The 26,346-nt window shown below is 39.9% G+C and overlaps 1 protein-coding gene across 3 annotated transcripts in view; it reads left to right on the plus strand.

Annotated features, from left to right (window-relative positions):
- Positions 1-1,199: 1,199 nt before the first annotated feature.
- Positions 1,200-26,346, plus strand: part of cpeb4b (cytoplasmic polyadenylation element binding protein 4b) — a 35,286-nt gene continuing 10,139 nt past the window's right edge. The window contains exons 1-5 of one of the 3 annotated variants that reach the window (XM_077739966.1): positions 1,200-1,609; positions 2,402-3,626; positions 14,850-14,940; positions 21,189-21,239; positions 23,783-23,806. In XM_077739966.1, the coding sequence (XP_077596092.1) occupies positions 2,451-3,626; positions 14,850-14,940; positions 21,189-21,239; positions 23,783-23,806 (1,342 nt within the window). In that variant the 5' untranslated portion in view covers positions 1,200-1,609; positions 2,402-2,450. The remainder of the gene's footprint in view (positions 1,610-2,401; positions 3,627-14,849; positions 14,941-21,188; positions 21,240-23,782; positions 23,807-26,346) is intronic. The other 2 variants (XM_077739967.1, XM_077739969.1) reach the window with 2 other exon arrangements.

Genomic DNA, 26,346 nt, shown 5'->3' on the forward strand with positions numbered 1-26,346 from the left:
CCAGCGATCTCTGGTGCAGACCAATCAGTAAGTCCGAAACCTTGCCAAAGATGTGGTCTCGGTTTTCTTCCAAGCAGACAGTGGTGCAGTTATCTTTCTAGAAAAAAAAGTGTTACTGTCTTGGTCCCCTACTTTTTTTTAAAAGTAAAATTCAGATTCAAGGTAAACAAAAGACTCCCCTTGGACCTACTTAGTAAAATCACCCCCAATCTTGCCAAAATCCTCGGTGTGGGGAGTTTACATCTCCTCCTTGCGCTGGTGTAGGTTTTCCCAGGTACTCTGGTTTTCTCCCAAAAAACATGAAACAACAGGCTAATTGGACATGCCAAACTGTGCCCAAGTATGAGTGGGTGTGTGAATGCTCTCTTTGTGCTCTGTGATTGGCTGGAAACCAATTCAGTGTGCCCCCGTTGACTGCCAGTAGTTGGCTGTGGCCCACCCTTGTGAGGATAAGCGCTACCAAAAAAATGAATGACAATCCTTTCAAGTTTCAGGTAAATGTCAGATTGCATCTCACTAAAAAGTTCAAAGAGACTAATAAGATCTAGTAAACTAATGTATTACAGATTTATTTTCAAATGTAAACATATTCTGGGCGGCTCGTTGGAGCAAGTGGTTAGCGCTTCGGCCTCACAGCTCTGAGATCCTGGGTTCAAGTCCAGGTCACAACCACCTGTGTGGAGTTTGCATGTTCACCCCGGGACTGTGTGGGTTTCCTCCGGGTACTTCGGGTTCCTCCCACACTCCATAAACATGCATGGTAGGCTGATTTGACACTCCAAAATGCCCCTGGGTATGGGTGTGAGTGTGCATGTTTGTCTGTCTCCTTGTGCCCTGGCCACCAATTCAGGACTCTGGCACGGAGACAGCTTGGATAGGCTCCAGCACCCCCTGCAAACATATCGAGGATAAGGCGGTTCACAAAATGAGACGTGGTGACATGAGAAACGTATACTCTGCTTTAGTTGAAGAGAGCTAGTCCTGAGAAAATCATCCTTCTATCTGATTAATTTATCCCTTTGAGCATCATGGATGTATTGTTCCTGCGTGGTGAAAATTCGGAGACCGGTGGGCGCGGCCAGGGCTCGTTTGCCGGTGTCGCAGCCAATCAAACGCCGAGGTGTGGCTCGTATGGGCGGGGCCTCATGGAGAGGCGGGGCCTGAAGCGGAAGTGTGCTTCGGCTGATCCTTCACTGTCATTCGGCCACGGTCGGCTTCAGGAGAAGGGGGGCAAGCCAAGGCTCACTCGCACACACATACAAGGACTCGGGCAGGATTGAAATATTGAAGCCAAGCATAAAATGAAACCGACCGAATAAGGCTTGCTAAGTATTCCGCACCCGAGCCCTTTTGACGCCTTGCCAAGGTTCAGCGAAGCCCGTTCGAATGACACGGTCCACATTCGAGGCAAAGCGGTGTCATTGAACAGCCAGGACACGTCAAGAGAAGGGAGGAGAGAAAAAAAGCTGACCGACTGCACTGTAAGACTCGAGCTATTTAATCGCCTCCGCCGGCCTCAAGACATCCTTTCAAGGACAACAGCCTTCTGACAAGTCGACGGAAGGTTCCCGACAAAGACATCGCCGGGGTCGGAGGTGGTGATCCCAAGGTGAAGAAAAGAAAAATACGTTTTATATTAGCCAGCTAGCGGCTTGTGCTAACAGTTAAATGCTAGGTTCCCATTGCTAGTAACCGATATTAGCCACTTGGCTAACTAGTTTTCACCGGTTACCATTTGCCCCAGTCTTTTCATTTAATCTTGATAATTAACAAAATCAACACAACGCACATCTTTATGGTGCGTATTTCGCGATCCGGTCGCGTGATTGTCCTCGCCGATGAAAGGACATAGACTCTTTGACAGCTGTCAAACAAGGTCGTGTTTTTTGTGTATCGTGGAACATTCCCCCCACGTCCATTACTCTTTTACACGTCACGCCGTGCGTGTGCTCTTTCCGTTTTCTGGCCCCACGCCGCGCACATACGCTTGGCTTGCCAGTCGCTTTTTGCGTCAAATTTAAACGTTTCCGAAATAGCGATTGTGTCCCACGGCTCTTGTCACATCACGGCTCGTATGTTTTGCACACGTTTGGGGTGAGGTGGGTGTGGGGGGGGTGGGGGGTGGGGGGTATATTGGGGCTTCTCGGCTGTCCGTGGACAAGCTGGGTAACGTCACGCGTTTATAATTAGCGTGGTGGGCATGTCGAATGTTAACCATGTGCTTTGCTCATAGCTCTTGAACTAGATTGTATATTGCTGGAGAGGCTTTTATCCTAATCTCTGATTGGATGAATCAGGTCAAATGGAAAAAAATATCTATTTTCTTTGTGCCAGTCCCTGAATCTGTGCATATGCGGTTGCTCACCATGACCACCGTGCCGTCTGTGTGTTCTCTCAACAGGACCAAAAGATCACGGGGTACTATTTGTGTGTGTGTGGGGAGCAAACAAATGGGGGATTACGGGTTCGGAGTCATAGTTCAAAACAACACTGGCAACAAGTCTGCGTTCCCGGTCCGAATCCACCCGCATCTGCAGCCCCCACACCACCATCAAAATGTGTCGCAGAGCCCCGCCGCGTTCATAAACAGCACCACTGCTGCGGGGAATGGCACCGCGGCGGGCTCTCCCTGGCTCTTCCCTGCCTCGGCCACCCACAGCAGTGTGCAAGACGAAATCCTGGGCGGATCTGAGAAGCCTAAAGCGCAGCACCAGCAAGAAATGCAAGAAACGCAAGAAAAGCAGCTGTCCCCCGGGAGTCACCAGGAGGGCGGTGGTGGCGGAATCATTTCAGAACTGGAAAAAAGCCGGTCGGAGGACAGCAAGACTGACAACTGCTCGCCTGAAGGCAGCACCGGGAAGGAGAAGCAGATCCGTCTGGAGTCTCCTGTGCTGACGGGTTTCGATTACCAGGAGACATCCGGTCTCGGGGGCCCGGTCCAGTCCAGTACCACCTCGTCGTCGCTCACGGGCTTCAACAACTGGTCGGCGGCCATCCCGCCGGCGCCCTCGACCATCATCAACGAAGATGTCAGCTTCTTCAACCCGGCGTCGGCCAATAACGGCACACTGCTGTTCCAGAACTTCTCTCATCACGTCAGCCCGGGCTTCGGTGGCAATTTCTCCCCTCAAATAGGACCGGCCGCCGCCCTTTCGCAGCACCACCCGGCTCCCCCACCACATCCCCACTTCCAGCACCCTCATAGTCAACACCAGCAGCACCGGCGCTCACCCGCCTCGCCGCACCCTCCTCCGCCCTTTCCGCACAGAAATCCGCCCTTCAACCAGTTGCAGCATTTGTCCAACAATCTGAGCAAGCCCCCGTCCCCCTGGGGCCCGGGCAGCTACCAGAGTCCCTCTCCCTCCCCGGGCTCCTCCACCTCCTGGAGTCCAGGAGGCAGCTATGGAAGCGGCGGCGGTGGATGGGGAGGATCTCAGGGTCGAGATTATCGGCGAGGCCTCAATGGCGGAATGACGCCCATTAACTCTATTTCACCACTGAAGAAGACCTTTCTGAACAACCACGTAGCATCACAGAAGTACCCTCGTAACAGTCCCGCCGGCTTCAATCCAAAATCCTGGATGGATGACAGTGTCGGCCGTAGTGATAACATCTTTCCTTTCCAGGTATGTGATACTCTTGGGTTAGGGGTCTTGCATGTCACTCTTTGAACTAGCTTGGAAATTGGTATACAATCCTCAAAATTGGATGTATATTGACTTTAATTAAGTACTAAAGTTTAGAAAAATACAGGTACCTATTCTCTATAACATAAATATACAAGCAGCAAACCAGTTGACAGTTTTCTTGCCCGTGCAGGGAAGTAAATTGAGTCAGAATTTGCTGAATCGATATTGAATTGGGACGGTAAGTTATTTCGATGGATGGAATTTTATTTTTAACCATCTCTAAAATGTTCTATTTCATTGGACTATATTCATGCCTCACAATGATTTTTCCATGCAAATTATTTTTGAGCTCGACAGGATGTATAAACCAGGTTGCTTGGTGACACAAGAATATGGTGTTACGAAATGCATATATATAATATTTGTTTTAAATGTGAGATTTTAGGGGTGGGAATGTGCAAGGATTTTGCACAGTGGCTTAAGAATACGATGCAAGCAGGCATCTCATGACCTTGCCACAATTTTTACTTCATTTTTTTATGTTATTGTTCAATATTTTTCTTGAAAATATTTACTGTATTAGTGACCAGGATTGGTTATTAGTGGGCTCCAACTTGTGTACATATTTTGGTTGTCAAAACGGAACTTCATAAACTGAGTACACCCTGTTTACACTGTATGTTCAGTCATCCGCTTTGCTGGGTGGCGTTATGTGCTGGAGGCTAATCCTAGCAGGCTTAGCCTCAGTTATGTGAACCTCTACACTACCAATAGATTCCCATGAGTATGAGGATATTTTTTTATTCACATCTACCACCAACGTAATGACAGCAGTTAACTATTTTTGCCCAGGGCATGTGTGTCAGGGTGACAAAGCTCTGCTTTCAATCCATAAATGTATACATTAGTATTTTTATTAACAAGACTCTGCTTTCAATCCATGAACCTATAAAGTAGTAGTATTTTTCTGCGTTCTGTGTTTGGCTTGCTGTGCTTCCGTGATGATGACTAATGTGTTTGTGCCACTGCAACGTTGCAGTGTGCCACATATGGGAGGTATGGGGAGGTTGGGTGGAGTCCAGGGCTGGTATCAAGTATGATGAGAAGGTTGCAAAATAAATATGTGCAAGGTTTTAAATAGAAAAAAATACATGGCAGTTGTTCATTTCCATCAAAGAAAAATAACTTTTCTGTTGGTGCGGAAGCTGCTTTGTGCCACATCACAAGATATCAATAGCTTATTCCCTGAAATGGAACTTAATGATGTTCTTCGATTGCCACTTTATTAATAAACAAGGATGTGCTTGCTGTTAAGCCACCGGAGAAATGACCTCATGACACATTCTATGTGATTTCTCTAGCTGGGATCAGCTCAGACAAATTGTTACGCTACCATGTGTAGAAGAAGGCTTGATGGGTAGGACTGGAACAGTGTAAAAGCAGCATGGAAATAAATTCATTGTATTGATCTGGTTTAAGATTGATTGCCTAGGTCATCAGCAGAAGGGGGTGGGTGTGTTGAGGGAAGGCATGTTGCTATTGGCTCAGCTCGCCCCCATGACCTCTAAGTACTGTACACGCCCACTACCCTTTATGTGATGTATTTTTGTTCTTTTACTCTGTGAATGCAAATTTACTTGTCAGTCAAGTATTTGAATAGATTTAAATCAATAGTATCATTAGCTGTTCTTGAAATATCTGCAGTGACATCCTTTGTTGCCTTAGCTGCCAGCAACATCCACTAATTGGGCTTAAAGACCACCATCTGGTGAAACTCAAATTGCATTCCAATTTAGTACACTACATGTTCTATAGTGAACCCCAACCAATTTGTGAATGAACTCATCTCACAAATGTTTCTATAGAACATAAATGGTATTTGTACCTTTTGTCTGTTGAATTTTTTTTTATTGCGCAGTAGCTGACGGTGTCGACTAACTGAAAACAACAAAATTAAGCATTAGTTAGTAAATCTGTCCAGATCATTCACTAATGGGTACAGATCACAATTGACATTAGCGTTAAAAGCTGATCAATTTCTAACAGCAAACACTTCATCCGAATCTCGTCATTTCTTGACCAAATTTTCACTTGTATAATAATCCTATGAACTAGTCAACAATTTCATACATTTTCTAATTTGAATGTAATACAATTGCAATTTCTAATGGAAAATGTATGCGTAGTATATAAATGGCAGTCAAAAATACTGGGAGAAAATTATTCACTTTGTCCTGGCTGCTAAAATACCTAAGTAGAGAAATGTTATCAGGGAATTAAAAAAAATTGTCTTCTGTATGGGATCAAACTTATTCATACATACTGTTCTTTATTTGGAAACCTTGTTTTATGGATATCGCAATGTTAGCTATATTACTTAGAAACTCGCTTCACAAATGGTTTCCAAGAGGAATTATACATCACAGTTAGTTGTTTCTAGTCTTAGATGACAGTCATGGATGTTATTAAAAAAACTGAATTTGATTGCACTCCTCAAATGGTAACTATATGTATTATTATTTTTTTTTTATCAAAATGGTAAACAGTTGAATTGATTTAACACATTGGGTAATCTTTTTTTGTGAATCCAGAGTATCAAAATATTAGGATTACTGGTACATTTAAGTTAAATGATTGAATGATTTTTATTTTATTCAATTTTTACACATTTCCATAGGCAAAATAGTTTTAAAGATAAAAAGATTTGTGTTTGACCTTTGAATTTCCTCTACATTTCCTGCACACTCCTTCAATAATGAGTAATGGCTCCGAGTGTACCTTGGCCAAAACAGCAAGGATATTGTTCTAACATGCCTGAAGCATGTCACCGTAGCATGTCATATTTCATTTTTTAAATTTTAATGTATTTTTTTTATTATTTACATAGTACTTATTACTATAGTATTTAAAAAAAGCAAGTACAACAAGAGGCACTTTTTCAAACCACGCGGAATCCATCTTCATGTCACAGACGATGTTAAGTAAACCTCCCTTGTGTTTAAGCTAGCTTGTATCGTCAGCTTGAAGCTTCAGCATCTCTGTCAGTGATTTAATCAGATCAAGCAAAGTAGCATTGTCTTTCGGCCTCGTCATACATCAAGGACACAGAGAGGAGGATAGGCTTACAATGACCTTCCTTTGCTTTTGTTTGTTTGTAAAAGAAGCAGAAATTATACATGTATAACCCACTTAGACAGAACAGCCATTGCAGTTTATAAAGAGAATTTTGTCAAAGTGTACTGAAACAAGAATGAGCATTATTCAAGATTTTAATTTGTGTCAGGTTTTAATGCTATTTTTAGTTCATTGAAATGCTCACTAAGATCAAGGGTGCAATCAAATCTTTAGACCAGGCATGTCCAAAGTCCGGCCCGCGGGCCAAATAAGGCCCGAGGACAAATTTTGACCGGCCCACGGCCTCTATCATGAAATCAATAATACACGGCCCGCCAGCACTGTTGACCACAGTATAAAATAAATGTGTACAAAAAGCTATTTTTCACTTCACCAGAAGATGGCAGTAGCCCTGTGGCCGCACTCTGGCCGCCGTGACCCTTGCGTCATTGTTTCAGCCCAGCCCATTTCTAACATGTAAACAAAAAAAGGAAAGTTGACCGGGAGGGCCGCCGCATCCAGGAGAAGTGGAAATTTGAGTATTTTTTCACTGAAATACGAAACAACTGTGTCTGCCTAATTTGCCAAGAGACTGTGGCTGTTTTCAAGGAATTCAACATTAAGAGGCACTACCAGACGAAACATGCTAGCTACGACAAGCTAACTGGGAACGAACGCGGTGAAAAAGTGAAGCAACTGGAAGCTGTTTTAACGGCACAGCAAAGCTTTTTCACAAGAGCCCGTGAGTCAAATGAAAATGCCACAAAGGCAAGCTACGAAGTGGCAACGCTAATTGCAAAGCACTGCAAACCTTTCAGTGACGGTGAATTTATTAAAGACTGTGTAATGAAAATGGTTGAGAAAATTTGTCCCGCGAAGAAGCAAGAGTTTGCCAATATTTGCCTGGCTCGTAATACTGTGGCACGGAGAATTGAAGACGTTTCATTAGATATTAAGAGACAGTTAGAGGCAAAAGGAACTGAGTTTGACTTTTTCTTGTTAGCGTGCGATGAAGACCTGGACTACATACTGCAGTCAAGATCCCAGTATCACCCTTCACATTAGTGCAGGCAAGATATTTGTTAAGTCCTCTGAGTTGAATAAATTCTTAAATCTCAGTTCATTATTTTTTTTGTGATGGTCAAAATCACAGTTTGAATATGCAGTGATCATTGTTTTGTTTTCAGCACTGTTCCTACAGTGAGCATATAATAGTGAATAATATGTGATGTTTCACATGAACTTAGATATCCTTGATAGTTTTCTTAATTTTTTGTGGTTTGTGATTTCGGTAAAAACCTAAATGTAAAAAAAAATGTAAAAGTAAAAGTATGCCATTTGCAATTAAAAAAAATCCCAAAAAGTTAATTTGCATTTAATGTTAATGGTTCAAAGAATGTCAGGCTAAAAGTCGGCCCGCACACATTTTCACCTTACCAAATCTGGCCCTCTTTGCAAAAAGTTTGGACACCCCTGCTTTAGACTTTAAGGATTATGACTGGTCCATCTTATTGAAATGCTAAGTTTTTAGCACTTCAGATAACAGCATTCTTTACCATGAAGTTTACCTTGCGTTAGCTGTGTTGAGGTGTTGTGTTCTGTACTGACTTAACACTTTGCACAAGTCCACCATAGGTATGCAAAAAATGTAATGTTTTTTGCCATGGAAATTAGTTATTAGGTCTATAAATCCTTATTTAACGTATTTTCTCGGCTATAAGCCGTACCCTTACCTCTAGTATTTCTGTCCTCTTGTTTGCCTCTGCTATGATTTTTTTTAATCTTTTCTTTATTTTCTGTGTGATGTCCATTTTTTTGATAACCACTTTTGAGCTATATTTTCTCTACTTAATATATTCATTGTATATTTAATGGCTTGTGAAATGTTTCTTTTAAACGTTGTGAGTCCTCTGATGTGGACGCTCTCTGCAGGCAATGGCTTCTGGTGTAAATTTTAAAATTAAATGCCAGAAAAGTTCTACTAGAAGAGAAGTTAATTCTGGATATATTAGAACTACTTTAAATAGTAGCGTGTGTATGGATTGAATAATTCTGAAGATCGCCATGTCATTTAAGATTCCACAATTTTGTACTGAGAATTTAGATTGGTGTTCGTTTTTGAATTAATTTTGTTTGGAGTCCATATGCCCACTTCTTGGCTGTTCATCCCAAAGTAACAGGAAAAGCCATGCAGGGCACGCCATGTTTTAGCACTGAAGCGCAGGCTGCTGTAAGCGGGGATGCTTCTGTATTAGAGCAGCTTTAGTATTTTGGCTGGGCTGTTGGCCCGCTAACAGCACTCCTGTGAACAGCTAATATGTAATTCTGATGGTGTAGTGTTTCTCAACCTTTAAACTTTGATTTCTTTTGTACATGGTGACCCAAAAAGATGCGTACCCTTCCATTTCGAAAACGTTTCCATTGGTCCGCATCTTTTTGGGTCACCCTGTACAATTGAATATGAATTGAAATGTTGGTTGTATCTCAGACCCTCACTCTTTTCAATTTTCAAGGTTAGAGATGTGCTCGTGTCAATTGTTGATAATTCAACATGCAGTAATTCCTCGAATATTGCAGATGTAGACCAGACATGGCCGTGATCATCAAAAACCGCGAAGTAGGATCACTCCCATTACTACATATCGTGCTACGTTTTTGCACCTATACAGAAATGTAAGTACACAAGTACAATTATCAAGTGTATTTATTATATACTACAGTTATAGGCATATGAAAAGACCTGTCATTTATTAATATATAAACATGTACGATTCGAAATATAATCAGAAGAAACCAGGAAATGGCAAGACATCGTCCTTCTCGGTCATTCTTCTACTGTGAAATATGGCTCCTTCAGCACTGAATGCCACCCAATTCAGTGCTGAAGAAGTGGAGCCCTGAATTCCATAATTTTGTTTATCCCTGTCTTCCACTTGCGAGTTTGAGTATGGATTTTGACTTTTTTTTATAGCTTAGGTAAAAAAATGAGGTGTACTGAAGCTGCAAAGTGGGGAAAGAATCACAGTAAACCAAGATAGGATGTTGAGTTCTTAAAGAATTTTCATCAATTATTGTATACGTCTTGCCCTCTTTCTGACTCTGATAAAATCATTGTTGATCATATATAAACATGGATGATTGATTGCTTGATTAAAAAAGATCTTTAATCATTTTAAGACAGAATCACAAATTTAAATGCCAGTTGAGTGGCTTTTCAGTTTTGATAGTCCTCCAAAGATCTACTAGAGTTATGGAAATCATGATTAAATAGTTGATTTACAGAGACTTTTAACAATGTTCTTCCAAGACGGAGCTCAAGTTCCTTATTATTTTCAAAAAAACTGCGGAGTGTATAATTGCACGTCCTCTGTAGCAGGTAAAATTTCAGCAGGTAGCTAGGAAGCGGAAGTACTTGTAGCTAATTTGATAGGCTTGTGACTTCTGTGCAATTACCATGATGATCATATGGTCCATCTCCAGTTATCGCTTAAATACAATGGGAAGGACATTTCATCAAGCACATCTTACTGTTTAAATTCTTGATTGAAACTAGATCATGGTGTATAATGTGTGTGGGTAGGTGTGTTTTCATTAGATAGATTTTCATCCTTTACCCATGACATGTTCGCAAAGTCTCGTGCACGTCGCTAGATGTACTAATTCGGACTGATCCATTAAGCTGCAAAAGCCCGAAGTTTCAGTGATTACTGCCCGCTCTTTGTCACATTGGTGCTAAATGAGCATTTTTTTGTAACTATTAAGAGGCCTGAGTTGGGTAAATGGCCTTCACTCTTATGATTATAGAGGTTTGTTGCACCCCTCCAACCTTGACAGATACTCTAAAATCGCACATACTCATATGCCTAATTAGTGTGTGACTAATGTGTCCTAACAAACCAACAGAAGACAATGCAGCACCTTTTTGGTAAGGTCTTGTGGTACGTCAAAGGTCGACCACAGTCCATTTCATAACACTGGTCAACATTTAATTGATTTGAAAAATGAGATTTGCTGTCCACTCAACCATTTTCCATGTCACTTACCCCCATTAGGGCCATGAGTCAGCCGGAGCCTATCACATTGGAGAAAACCCACAAAACCACAGAAAAAACGTTGAAAGCTTCATACATGAAGTTCTTAGCTGCACGCCAGCAATATTCTCCTCTTGTCAGTTTTATATAAAAAAGTGAGTTCAGGATAACCCTTTATTGAACTACAAGAAATGGAAGGTTTCTCTTTCTCTTACTCTTAGTCCACCCCAAATGCACACATGCACAACAATACGACCATTCGGTTAACAATCGATAATAGGTAGTTTATGACAGTTGGCATATTTTATGTCGTAGCAGGGCTTTGAAATACTTTGGCTTGCCATGGCCATATTCACAAGCTTCAAAAGCAAAGACCGCCTCCCTTTCCTGCCCTCCTGGTATGGCAGGCAGAGAGAAAAGACCTTCTCTTTGACTTGTACCCTTTCAGTCTCTCCATCATCCCTTGCTTTCATCTGACTCTGCCATCTCTGCATTAGCTTTCGTCTCCTTCCCTTTTGCTGTGGATGTGATTTGTAACACAATAATAAGCGGTCCAATGGACAACTTCCTGGATATTTCCATAGAGACTGACTGTTCAAAACAACAAAAACCAGAAAGTACTTTTTACAATCTTCTATTAAAACACATTCTCACATGCCACAAATAATAAATGTACACTGATTTATATCCAAAAATATACCTCAAATTACCATAAGAAGGTACTCAGCCTGTCGTGATAGTCAATTAATTGCACGGTCAATGAAAATTAGGTCGATAATTTCCTAGCTGCAATTTATCCCTCTGTGCATTTGCCCATGATAAAAATGATCCAAATACGCATGATCCAAACTTTGCCTATTTATTGCATTTGAGACTAGCATATTAGCATATTTGAACAGAACTAACTGGTCCTTAACAAACTGTAATACTAAAAGTTCTGTGATACAAAACAAGAAAGCTAATCCATATGATAAATTGGGAAGCATTAACATTGCTACATTGAGACTAAAGCAAAAAATATACAACAAAATTATTTGAAGGTCATAATTTAAAATTTACTTTGTTTTTAATACATATATGGTTCTGCTACTGGTGAGTTACTGACCCCGAAGTCCAAAAAACTGAGCCACAAATGGAAATGAGTTGATATCGTTTGGTCCATGTTAATGTTTGTTTTGTGAGTTTCAACAGTGTGTGTGTTCAAAATGTGCTATTTTCGATACTGCTGTGAAATGCCCCCCTTTTAAGCAGATGTCATGTGAAGTTATCTTACCACTCTATACTGTTGATTAGATAAAACATATTTATTGAATTTTAGGAATGTCAAAGCAGAAAGAACATTTGACAAAAACAAGTTCCCCAGCTTGCCACTATGACACTCGGTTATGTGCTGAACTCTGTTTTGTGACCATCTAACACGGTTCAGTCATAAGGTCAGTCGGTGGTCTCTTGAACTGTGATTTAAAAAAAAAAAACAATTTTTAAACTAGGCGGTTTTGCTTTGCTCACTCTTTGTTTTTTGTAGAATGGAGCACCGCCAATGTATAGCCCAGGGTGTGACCCTCTGGAATTCAGAATGTACTAACAATGTAGTGGTACTGCATATCACGTGCAAGTTGGTCAGGATCATGAAATTTCTTCATCATTTGGCACGATAATGTGAAAGGTCAAGTCAAACACCCAAGATTACAAAACTTTTATGCCCTCCTTGACACCCTGTTCACCTGAAAAGTAGCTCTTTTGCTAGGCAGTGATCTGTGTGATTGACGACTTCAGTTACTGTCCAGTGGGTAGATTGGGTTAGTTGTGAGGTCGATGCCCGAGAAAGCCGTTTCAATGTCAAAACTTGTCATGGTGAGAAAGCGCTTCATTGTTGTCTTTTGCGTCAGTTAACAGCTAATGATGACTAGCTGCCGGATATAATATATAGTCATTTTTCAAATAAAAAGTATTCTGATATTTGGAAATTCTGTATCACTGACATCAAACACAATAAAATGGCTAAGAGAAAAAAAAACGTTTTTCACATGGTTTACAAAACAGCTTGTAAATTCAAGCATCCTTGAACATCTGATGAATTTTGTGGATATAATACACTGATTATCTGTAAGATGTTCATTTTTAAGAGTCGAAGTTTGATGAATGAGTTTTTATTTGTTTGTTTTTATTTCTAGTTTTGTGCAGAAACGGGTATTAAGTGACAGATTTTTAACAGAGCGTCACTATAATGAGGATTTCATATATGATATATACCTTATTTTCACGTCTATATGGCAGATCCACACCCATTTAAAGCCGCAGTGTGAGTAACGAGTGCTATTTCTGTATTTGACACAAAGGACGCACAGTTTTTTAAGACGCAGCCAGGCATGGCAAAAAATAAACCATCTTTACGTGACCGGACATTTCGTCGACGGACAATTTGTCGCCAGACTTGCTTATGATTGTTTTTAAAATAAAAGGCAATAAATGAAATGATTTTATAAAAAAATTGTATTAAAAAAAAGACAAAGGAAATTCCCATAGTCCCGTTGTCTTCTATTTTTTGCTTTGTATTCCCATAGGTATCGTGTATACAGACTAGATTTCTGATGCGTGTTGAGGCAATGGAGCTAGATATCGTCACTTGTCGGCCATTTTAAGAACAGGCTCATTTGCTCCTATTAAACGAAACAATAGAATTTGTTCTATGAAAGGACAATATACTGCTTGATTTAAAATCAAACGTGTGCAACTTTATCAAAGTCAGAGATGCAGTATTTTTGGCATTCTTCACAAAAAACATCAGCATCCACTCAGAATCGTAGCCATATCAATTCGCAATTAAAAAACAAACAGTTAATAGTAATTTATTGGAGTCACTCAGTGCCCCCAAGAACTCGTCTGTTGTTAGATGTCTCCCTATTTATTATGAAGAATCACCGTGACATCTGAGTTATGTCATGTTGATTCCGTCAAGCGAGTTTTTGCTGTTTTATTTTCTTTACTGAAGAATATGGTTAAGGTTAGTGGTTAAGGTTAAGCGAAGTGTCCGTCGTTGAATTGTCCGGGTACCCGGCTGCCTGCCACCCTTCGTGAAGCTGTGTTCGCCACCTACCATCCACTGTTCCCATGCGGCTCGCAACTTTTCTTTGACAGCCCGGTTGATGCCAATGTCCAGCGGCTGGAGTTCTTTAGTAAAGCCCCCGGGAATGACGGCAAGCTCTGAGTTCATTTTCGTGACTTTGTTTTTCACCGCTGATGTGAGATGAGCACGCATGGAGTCGCAAATCAAAAGTGACGGCGAGGCGTGAAAAAAGCCATCCGGTTGCTTGACATACACTTCTCGTAGCCATTCTCTCATTTTCTCCTCGTCCATCCACGTTGGTTTTGCCTTCACGATGAGCTGGTTGGAAACTTTTCTTTCGGAATGACGGCGAGCACCAAATTAGTGTGCTCGCCGTCATACTGGGTGTATTGACAAAATAACTATATATCTCAGAAGTCACTGCGCAGTACTTTTTCTACGAGGAAAATAGTAGAGTCGGGGGCATCTTGCCTTAGTTGTGAGAAATGTAGAGGATAGTGTACCCTATCGACTGATTTATTTTATTTTATCGTGAGCACAATTTTAGTAATCATCCATGTATAAAGCGCACTGGATTGTAAGGCGCCCTGTCTATTTTGGAGAAAATTTAAGACAAGGGCGCCGTATAGTCGTGAAAATACGGTACGATATATGTGTGTGTGTGTGTGTGTGTGTGTAAATAGCAGTCTGACAAAAATATTGGCTAAGTATAGAAACCCCTGGAGTATGTCCCGGCATATTTTGAAAGTGTGCTCATATTTTTTGTGTGCAGACTGTGTGTACCCAAAGAACAATCCTCACTATGGTTGGTATGTGACTGTTTGTTAAAAAGTAGTAGCCTGTTTCTGCCAACTCAAAACACAATGTAACAATACCCTAGCAAAGATCAAGCCCCCCATTTTAACCACACAAAACGACATGTCTTGTCGGTTCTTATTTTGTACTTGATGTTAATTACACAAGCAGTAGTTTTGACCATCTATATTTTATTTCTACCCTTTTCTTTAGGAACGCACCAGGTCATTTGACAGCTTCAACATGAACACTCTTGAGAGTTCCCTGATCGACATCATGCGTGCTGAGCAGGACAACCTAAAAGGTAAATAAATACAGCTTCCATTCCTGTGTAATCTCTGCTCTTACAACAATAAAGTTGTTAGTATTCCTTATATTTAACAAACATAATCCTGATGCTTTCTGTTTTGTTAAAAATTAAATTCCCTTTTGCCTCTTACCTATAGATAAGAAATTTCGGTGGACGCAATACTCCATTTTCTATATCAGCTATCATAAAAGGACATAGAAACAAGTCATGCTTAAAAATGAACAGGGTGAACTCGAGGGCACGTGGAATAGCTCCAACTAAGAGGGAATTTGCTTGTAATGGTTCCACTTGGAAAGTAAATTGTGAAGCTTTTCTACGCCTTTAAAGGTTTTGTAATCTCAAGGATGCTTCTTGACAAAAGGTCTCTGACTGTTTATCATTACTTGCTGTTATATTGCTCATCTTGTAATGACCCGCTCGACACTTCACTTTTACTTGGTCAGTTTTATTTCTAGTTTTAGAGCTATCATGATTTTTGAGCTACGACCAACAACATTTTGTAGCTATTTGACAAAAAGCCAAGGAGTACCACAATTTACTGATGACAGGACACCTGACTATAAACTGTACTGTTCGCATTTCATTAAATTTTAGCAAGAAAATCCATAAAAACTCTGCACCTGACTGTCTAGACAGAAATATCTGATCAAAAACATATTCATTAATAAAATAAACCCACATCAACATGCCAAGTTGCAAACTCAATCACGTGCCGTCTTGTTATAAAAGCCTTATGTAAAGGAAGTGATTTAATAGACTATGCAACCTGAAAAAAAATGTTTCCCCTATAGCAAGGAAACAGACACTATTAATTGGACTTGACAAGAATAAAAAAAAGTGGGAAATCTTTTCCATTACAATTTTTACATGAAATGATGCCATATCTTAACCATTTTGTTAATAATTTTTTTCACTCTTTACTTTTGGGATTTTGTTTACTTGACAGTTTTTCTTTGAAATGCAAAAGAGGGGTAAAACCAATAGCAACCCATTGTAAATTGGCGATGCTTAAATTCTAACTTTCGTTATTGTTTACGAGAAACAGCCGATTTATTGACTGACTGGTGTTATGCAATACAGCAAAAATAGATTACTGGATCTAGCCTTGTTTTATGTTGAAACTGACTGTAATTGAATATGACCAGGCCATAGCCAACATTGATTTTAGGAGCGGTACATGTTGTAATAAGTTCAGGTATTGATACTTACTTCTGAAGGTATTAGTACAGTTGAAAGGATTTGTGTTGTGCACAAGGGTTTTAATTAACGCTGGATATGCTACAAAGCTTAATCCTTAAAAATACCGCACAATCAGGTTTTTCCTGCTCAGTCATCACACTTGATGCTGTTTCTATCATGCCCAAATCCCATTGTCTTCAGCAACCTATGTTGCACATGTTTAATATAAACAGAAATGTTCTGTTCATTCTTAAAGGAAAAAAACAAACACTTCATAGTATACGTAATTGCTATATGCATTGCGTGTATATTTCCCCTTCATTCTATGGCTAATGAAAAAATTTAGTTTTTTTTTAGTTCCTGGTAGCAGGAGAGGAACATAATCAATTAAATGTACTTTTGTTCCTGTAACACATTAATTTTTAATGAGAAATGTGATGTTATTAGAGTTTTAGGAAAAAATATTTAATTTTACTGCAGTAAATTTATTTTCCAAACAAACGCCGAATTTCTCTTGAGGCCATAGTTTCACATTAACAATGCTAAAATAAGCACCACACGACATTACACCTTTTTTTTTTATTTCTGCCTCATACCAACTAAACTCTGCTAGATCCAGCTGTGCTCTAATGTTGTGCTGTCAAAGCTGAATAAATCTTGCCCTAATAATGTGAAAAGCTACTTTTGTTCACTTTGGCAATGATAGACCTTAAAGCTTCTAATAAGGATATTTAAATCCACTTTACAAAGTTTTGATATCTAACCTTCATAATGTCGTGAGTTAGCATAAACATGCAAGCCATAGTGGAGGCTCACAATACAACAACAATCAACAATACGTTTAGCTAGAGTCGTATTAGTATTAGCGATCTTTCTGGGTCATGATGGGTGGAGTTTATTAAAAATACTTTGGATAACTGGAAGGAAGTATTGCTCCTCCTCAAATATGTGTCAACTAGCTACATAGAAATCTAATATGAGATGTTGAATTTGAATCTACAGTGGTACCTCGACATACGAGCAATTCGAGATACGAGTAAAATTTCAAGCAAATATCTCGATACGAGACAAATTTCGATATACGAGCAGACAGCGAATACGATATGCTGCACATAAGAATATCATGGGCAACTCCCTCGTGTAATGTCTCTGGTCGCAACTCCTTCTTTGTAATGTCTCTGCGAGCACTGGGCGGAGTGTTGCATTTTTTCAGTGTTTTTTTTTTTGTCGTTACGAGGCGATCGCTAATACAAGACATTTATATGCTACTTCTCGTTGGCAAGTGGTCATGCGTTATCCTATTGAGGACATTTTGGAATTTTTGGAACATTTTGAGGGGAATACATAAACCAACCATCTAGGTTGCATGTGAAAGTCAGTGTGGAGGCTGTGCAAAAAGAGCCAACCTGGGAGAAGAAAGGAATCAAAATGTCAAACTAAATTAGAATTAAGTTTGTTAGGTTCGATTAAACTTATTTTTGAGTGTGTCTGCATTGTAATCCAAGTTCATTTAAATTAGTTTGTTAAGTTACAAAGGCTTTGCCGTACAAAAAGCCCCAGTCCCCCTCCCCCTTTCAAAATCCATAGAATTTTAATAGTATTAACCATAATTTTACTCCTACATTAACAACGCACACTAGCTTTCTAGCTAGCCAATAACTTTGCAGAATTTTCTTGTCACAATTCATTCAAAACTTCAAAGTTCTGCAAAATTGGTGATAGTACTTGGTTGATAATAGTGCCGACATTTGACATTTCAAATGTACTATACAAAGAGAAAAAAACAAAAGCAACGAATTAAAGACAGTAGTCTTAGAAGGTTGTACTTTGTCCTTTTGAGTGTTTTTCCTACCAATTCTATTTTCAACACAATTTTGTTAGGTTTGTTTGTCATGCAAAGTTGGGGGTCCCTGTGCTTTTTTTATGCTAGAATATTTTTTTCCTGTGCGACTGGAGAGTATTATGAATTTTTTTGTAGTGTCAATGATATTTATCTTAAATGCAGTCAGACAGAAAATGTTTTTTGAGGAGATGTAAATTGAAAATGGAGGAGAATCAAAATAGCAGTAAAGTAGAATAAAGCCATATATGAGACAATTGTTGGATAGGGATAGATGTTAGTATGTTCTGACTCTCCAAATTGTTTCTGCCTTGGGAAGAGACGTCATAAAACTAGGGCACCCTTTCACATTAAAACGTTTAATTCTTGTTTGCACAATTCATTTCTATTGGAAAATTGAATTGACATTATAAGTAGATTGCCATACGAGCTTGATCCCGGAACGCATTTAGCTCGTATCTCAAGGTATACGGTGGGTTAAGGGCATTTTCAATGAGGCTGCTCTTTGTGCACATAAATTTACGAGGCATTTAAAAAATAAAAAACAAAGAAAACGCCAGGGAGAATTCACTTGGATCTTTTAGTGGATCGGCTCGGTGTTCCCCGAGGCGGCATTTGGAAGCTCGCCAGTCGATTTTAAATAAAATCTGAAAAGTTTCAGCATTTCTTTTCCAAGTGTGCACTCGCCCCTGCTAGAGGGGCATTTTTAAGCATTTATTTGCCATGCCCGGAGCCGGTTTTCTTTCGTGCCGGAGCCACATATCCTTCGTGCCAGGGCAGTTTATCTTCCGTACCGTGCCCGGTCATCGGAGCCTTTTCCCGGGCAATCTAATTTTTTTCACACTGATCTAACGTATACGTAAGTTCTGGCATTTTTATTCGATTTAGTGTTGAAAATGTTCGTTCCTGGTTGCTTGCTTTGGAGGTGTTTGACCTTTCTTAATAATGTCCAGCTTTTTTTCTTGAAAAGTCCGTCTTGAATATGGTTTTGACCGTAAATCTGCCAACAAATCCATTTTTTTCCTCCTCCTTCAGCCATTGCGGGTTGACAAAACCGCTATTAAATCAACACAACAATCTATTTGCTTGTGCAGCTCGCTCCTAATACACTTTGGTAGCTCTGGCTAGTCCACTCTATCACTCGCCAATCATGGTTGGTGAAAGCGATGACGTGTCCCCACCCCTGCAAGAAGGCAATGACGTATCCCCACGCTTGCAAGAAGGCAATGACGTAATCCTACGCCTGTGAGAAGGCCTTGGTGTCACCAAATCGAATTCTGATTGGTTGAAGCAACAGTATTATCGACGCTTGTTTAGCAGAGCCTGCAGAACTGATTGTGAAGGCCTTAAGGCAGATTTCTGATCCTAGCAACAACAAATGGCTGAAATGTGATTGGCTAAATGCTTCAATATGAAAACACACATCTGGAAGCAGTGCAACCAGGCGTAAAGCAATGAAAGGAAGTTGACCGACAATTCGGAATTATTTAATAAGTATACATGGACAACAATATAATTAACATTAGGTTGTGATTCAGATATTTCTTAGGCCAGCAGAGAAGGCTTTGAATGCCCTGACGGCACACCACTGGGAAAACCAAAGACCGGTTTACTTTACATTAAAACAACCAATAAAATGACTTTAATCCCATAATATTAGGATTTGAACTTGTTATAGTACAATCTATGACTTCATATTTCAATTTTAACCTTGTAATATCTTGATTTTAATCCCTTAATGTTTAGAATTCTCTCTTGGATTATTACGATATATGACTTCTTGTAATTTCCCGCTGCACACCACAGCATCGCTCACGGAACACAGGTTGGGAAATACTGGGCTAATATGTGAGACAATACGGCAGTCACTGTGAACAAAACTGTGCCATTTGTTACGTGGCAGAAATATGACAAGATTACAAAACAGCAGTACATTTCCTCTCATTTTACGCCTTGGTTATCTTCAGGCATCCTCGTCACATTTTCTCAATGACAAGTGCCCTCTTTCTCTGCTTTTTTCACATGATCGTCACGCTAGATCCGGCCTCACAGCCTCGTTCTGCAAACAGTTGCTCAGTTTGTTGTGCCGTTTCTGAAAAAGAATCATGGATTTATAGAATGTGTTTACACGGTTTAGCATTTCCAAATCATTTTAAGTGCAATTTACATCTCTCAAATTAGTGTCCTATCTTCTCTGTGATGCTTTCCCTTTGCTTCTTAGACATACAGTCACAAATAAAATACGTTATATGCTTTATATTCAGGTATGTTTGTCTTTTGAACCTTGCAACATGAGCACAGTTCAAGAAATAAAGACAAATGGCACTGTTTCAACAAAAACTCAACTGTCATTGTAGCTTTGGATAGCGTTGAGCATTGTTTTGACCTACAGAAAGGATCCCTCTGTTCTGCCGACCCACCACATATCCACGCAAACGTATGCTAACAAGTACGAGTCCTTATTCATGCATGTATTTCAACAGTAAACATGTAAAACAGTGGCATGCGAGGTGGTATCAAGTATCACGTGAACACGTGATAGACACACCCCATCCTGGTGAAACTGTACGAGACCTCAGAGAGTAAAATGCAATGCAAAACTTGTTCCCAAGTTTTCTTATATGGCCCCATAGCTATATTACTCCGGGGTATTTTTTGCTGCAGAGCCTAGTATAGTTCAACTTCATGAAAATCTAGGTCTTGTTTTATGCACAGCATTTCGCATCCTGTCGGCAATTGCTCCTGTGATGTGGGGGAGGGGCCTTCAAACTTCCATGTGACAGAGGCGTTGGAATGCACCAATCACAGGGCCTTTGCTGTTTGTACAACAATGGTTGTACTATTTCAGCTTTTTCATGTCATTATCCCCCAGCAGAGTAGGGCTTGCATAACTCAGAAGCTTGTTTGGCATCACAACATGCGCATATGAGTGTGTTTGTGGGCCTAGCAAGTGGGGCATCTCTGACAGGAGGCCCGCAGTGTGAGGAGATTTAGATTAGGAAATTAATGTCGATGAAATGAGTGGAGAAAGCACATGGACTGCACTATTATAGCAAGAATTATCTGCAGGGTTGTTTTTTTTCCCCTCTGTCCTTATTCTAAGCTTGATTATTGATCAGAATCAGTCTTTCATGACTATACCGACTATTTCAATGAACATTCCATGTCACAATTAGTACTAGTAGGGACCGTGATGTTAAATATTGTGTGTCTTCTTGTGCAGGTCGCCTGGGGTTCCCTCTTCCTGGTGGGGACAACCCACTGCCCCTCAATGGTACGTATCATGGACACCTCAGGTTTTGGTTTTCAAGGACCTGCCAACATTTACAATCAAGTGTTCTAAAATTACCACTTATTAACTCGAGAGAACACACAATGCCTTTCTAAAAACAGCACCTGAGATAAACTGAGAAGAAGCAAAGTAAAGGCAAAGTATGGCTTCCAAGGATTACATAAAAATTGACTTGGTCCCCCGATTTTTATTTAGTTTTAATGTTGTAATCCTGAAACTGGATCTTTTGAAAATTTCCAGTGGTGGCAAAAACAAAACCTATGAATACTTTGTTCAGCATTTTAACATATTGCTACTTTCTTATTGTGTACGCATGGTGTTTTGCTTCTTGGACTCGGGGTCATTATTTAAATCGGTGAGATGAGTAGTTTGTTCACAGTCCTCTGCTCAGATGGGTGAATCACATGATCAGGAACCATCATGGAGCCCTGAGACAGATGGTGCCAGCGGATAGACAGGCTGCACATATTCCTCCCCTTGCTCTAATTTCCCCTCCTCTCGTAGGGTTTTCTGCTTTTGCATCTTTCCAATCTATTTTTCCTCTCTTGTGCACACGATTATCTTTTTATAGAATCCTTGATTTGGTTCAATCTGTTTCCTACTTCCGTGCTCTGTGTCTCGCTCTCTCCCTATTGCTTTGACCTTCCCCCAGAGTTAATGTCCATCTGGGTTGGAAAGTTCACTGTGGGCACTGGGAGATTAGTGCTTGTGTGTATATTCTTCTTCATCCTCTCTCCGGTGCTACTTCTTTTAGATGGCCCGGTGCTGCAATCTTTGCAGTCTATTGCATTGTACCCATTCAACTCAGATATACAAGACACTTTTGTTCTCCTAAACATGTCTGATAAGCGCCTTTGTGCCCCTGAAATTTTGTAAATGCAATAGTCATTTTATCAATAACCAACTTGATAACTAATACATCTTACAGTTCAACCTACACTAACCAAAGGCTTGTACACAGTTTCTTATAGCAGGGGAGATAGTGTGACAAAACCTTATTCTGAGAACTCAGTTTTTTGAGACCAACTTGATAACTAATACATCTTACAGTTCAACCTACACTAACCAAAGGTTTGTACACAGTTTCTTATAGCAGGAGATAGTGTGACAAAACCTTATTCTGAGAACTCAGTTTTTTGAGAACTTAATCTCAGTATTCTGTATGTGTAATTTTTGGGGTCTGTATGTGGCACTTTAGGAAGGGTGCCAAAGCCATGATTTATCAGGGATTAGTAATAGTTTCAAAGAAGTATTGTTGACATTTTTCATGTCCGGAAAGACTTTATATTGTCCCTTTTATCTTGGAAGGGACTTCTAATCTTCTTGCAATGCAATGGTTCTCTTGCCTGAACCTTTTGCCCTGTTCTCTCTAGTCCAACCCAACTAACCAAGGCAGGTGCTAAACCCACAGATCTAAGATTCTGTCTTATTTTTTTCCCTTATTTTTACTTGAGGTTTTTCATTTTTGTGTCGCCAAGAGCTTTCTTACTTGCGATTCCATTTTCTTACTTTTGTACATATACCGCCGTATGCATGTAAAGGTCGTTTGTATTTTTTTCAGTTTTTTCCTAACAGTTTAACTGAATTAACCTAATCATTATAAAGTATGAGATATGGTGGCAATGTAATACTGTATTATGTTGTGTAGCATTGCCAGTGCTCTAACCGCACCGCAGCATAATTTTGTGGCATTTTGTGAGAGCAAATTTATTTTCAAATCTCAACCAGTACTTTGTACAGTGAATGAGTCAGTCACCATGGGTGTCTTTGAGACTTCCCCATTTCAACTTCCAAAACTATGAGGGGTTTCCCAGGGACATAATGTACATGGAAACAGCAATATTTGCCAACTAACAGAACAGTGTACATTTTTGGCTAGTAATAGCTTTTAATGGAAATGTACCGTTAGCACCATGGTTCTCTAAACATATTTTTAACATTTCTGAAATGGTTATTTTTTAATTGATATCACCGACTCGAGCCTGACAGCACCCAACTTCATCCAATATATAATATAAATGACAAAACTCAAGTAATTATGTTTACCCTGCAATTCTCTTCTATTTCAAGGTGTGAAGATGTAATGTAGGTCTTAATATCAGGAAAAGCACAAGAGGCTATCTAAAATGGGCAGCTGCCTCCTTATATTAGTGTGGACAACAACTTCAAAGACGCATGTCGAATATTTAACATTATTCTGAAAAATGAAATGACTCATGTTAGTTAGTAAAACAACAATGAGGACCCTTCACCTAGCTGGCCAATATTCAAAGACAAACAAAGGAGGAAAAATTATGTCAACACAAGAAACATATGTAACTCCATTGAATTTGATTAGATTCATGAAATGTAATCAAAGCAGTTTGTTTCTACATATTTTATAGTGGGAAAATTCTCTGACGTGTCAATTTTTTACGGCTATAGTTTCATAACTTATAAATCTAGAACCCTGGCGAGCAATCTCTTCCAATGTCACACAACTGCTTATCATTTATAATCACCCTCTTCTTTGACTTCACATGCAGCCAGGAGTTATAGCAGGAGACGAGGTAACATCCTAATCACTTTGGTATCGGCATAAAGTCAACGCTGTCCATCTTACTATTCCTTTGTGATGTGCAGCCATTTGCTTTCATTTTTAATAGTCATATGACTTTCCAGTGATCTACCATCTGCATGATTGTCCAAGTGTCAATGTTTGCTGTTACAAGGATATGTTTCCAAGCATAAGTTGGACAGCTTAACACATTTACAGTGGGGCAAATTTGAGTCAACCACCAATTGTGCAAGTTCTCCTACTTGAAAAGATTAGAGAGGCCTGTAATTTATCAACATGGGTAAACCTCAACCATGAAAGACCGACTCGTTTGATTTTTAAATAATTTATTTCCAAATTAGACTGGAGAATAAGTATTTGGTCACCTACAAAAAAAACAAGATATCTGGCTGTCAAATAGGTCTAGCTTCTAACGAGGTCTAACACGGTCCCCACTCGTTACCTGTATTAATAGCATCTGTTTCACCTCATTATCGGTATAAAAGACACCTGTCGACAACCTCTGTCCCTCAAAAATCCCAAAACCACACGGATGGACCTAGTGAATGACTTACAGAGAGCTGGGATCACAGTTACAAAGGCTACTATTAGTTACACAATGAGCCTCCAAGGACTAAAATTCTTCACTGCCAGACGTCTCCCCTTGCTGAAGCCAGTACACATCCAGGCCCTTCTGCGGTTTGCTAGAGAGCATTTGGATGATCCAGAAGAGGACTGGGAGAATGTGTTATGGTCAGATGAAACATAAATACATAGACGTTTTTGGTGGAAACAAACACTGGTTCTCGTGTTTGGAGGAGAAAGAATAGTGAATTCCATCCGAAGAACACCATACCCAGTCTGAAGCATGGGAGTGGAAACATCGTGCTTTGGGGTTGATTTTCTGCAAAGGGAGCAGGACAACTGTAACTGCACCATGGTGCCGAGTTTCGAGAGATTTTGAGTGAAAATCTCCTTCCATCAGCAAGGACATTGAAGATGAGACGTGGCTGGGTCTTTGAGCATGGCAATGATCCAAACACACAGCCAGGGCAACAAAGAAGTGGCTTTGTAAGAAGCATTTCAAGGTCCTGGAGTGGCCTAGCTAGTCTCCAGATCTCAACCCAATAGAAAATCTGTGGAAGGACTTGAAAGTCTGTGTTGCCTAACGGCAGCGCCACAACATCACTGCTCTAGAGATTTGCTTAGAGCAATGGGCCAAGGTACCAGCAATAGTGTGTGAAAAGCCTGTTACAGAAAACGTTTGACCTACTTTATTGCCAACAAAGGGTACATAACAAAGTACTGATATGAACTTTTGGTATTGACCCAATACTTATTTTCCACCATGATTTGCAAATACATTCTTTAAAAATCAAACAATGTCTTTTTCTGTTTTTTTTTCTTTCTCCACTTTCTGTCTGTCATGGTTGAGGTTCACCCATGTTGACAATTACAGGCCTCTCTATCAAGTAGGACAACCTATACAATCAGTGGTGGACTGAATACTTATTTGCCCCACTGTCCGTATATATCTGCTTGTTATCCAAGAATAATGGAGCTTCAGCTTGCTAGCTTTTAATTGAACTTTAATGAGGAAAAGAAACACCCGAATCCAGGCACACGGTTGGACACACAAACACACGCTACAGAGCAGCACATATTGTAATCTGGGGCTGAGCTAACTCCATGGCGTAAATCTTTATAAAGCAGCTCAGGGCAGGTTGTAGTGGAGCGGGCATAGGCAACGGAGGGCTTAACCTCTACATCACACCAAGTGCGCACACATGCAATCCTTTATCAAGCAACCTCAAGCAGTTCATGTGTATTTCATGTGCATGCTAAGTCCGGTGAAGTTGTTATCGGCATGTAAAGGTTCAGAAAAATGCATGTACTCTTTTCTCTTCAGTTTTTTTCTTTGCTTGATGATGTCACAGTAATCTTGCAACCTTTCTTTTTGACTGTTGTTGTGGTTATTTCATGACCTGGTGGCCCTGCTATTTTGCAAGTTTTTTTTTTTTTTTTTTTTTTTTTTTTTTAATATTTGGCAAGTACACAGTTTTAGTGTTGAAATAAGATGAGCTGTTCTTTTCAAAAGTCAATGTGATAAGAGTAGTTAATACATTTTAAAACCTCAAAATACTAATTTTCTGGTTTCTATTAAGGGTTGAACGTGACTCTTGGATGTTCGACGTAATCACGACTATTTAGGCTATTGATTGTTTCGTGTTTTTTTTGGGGGGGGGCATTAAGAGAGACGCCTTGCTGAAAAAATAAACAGGTGGTTGGTTAGCACAAGAAGCTAACAAAACCTCAAGGAGTGGAAATTTTTCACTAAAAAGGACAAGGCAGCAAGGTCCCTTGCAAATGATGCAAGTCTGTCTTAAAACATGTTAAATGCATGACCATCTCAAAAAGGTACCACCACTTTTAACTGACAAATAATACTCACATAGGGTCTAAAAAATCTCTGCATTACTCTACTATTATAAAAAAAAACACACTATGTCAAAGCCACTGGCAGATGGTGGCGTGTTTAACAACACAATTCAA

Source organism: Stigmatopora nigra, chromosome 19 (genome assembly GCF_051989575.1).
Source record: "Stigmatopora nigra isolate UIUO_SnigA chromosome 19, RoL_Snig_1.1, whole genome shotgun sequence".
NCBI classification, from domain to species: domain Eukaryota; kingdom Metazoa; phylum Chordata; class Actinopteri; order Syngnathiformes; family Syngnathidae; genus Stigmatopora; species Stigmatopora nigra.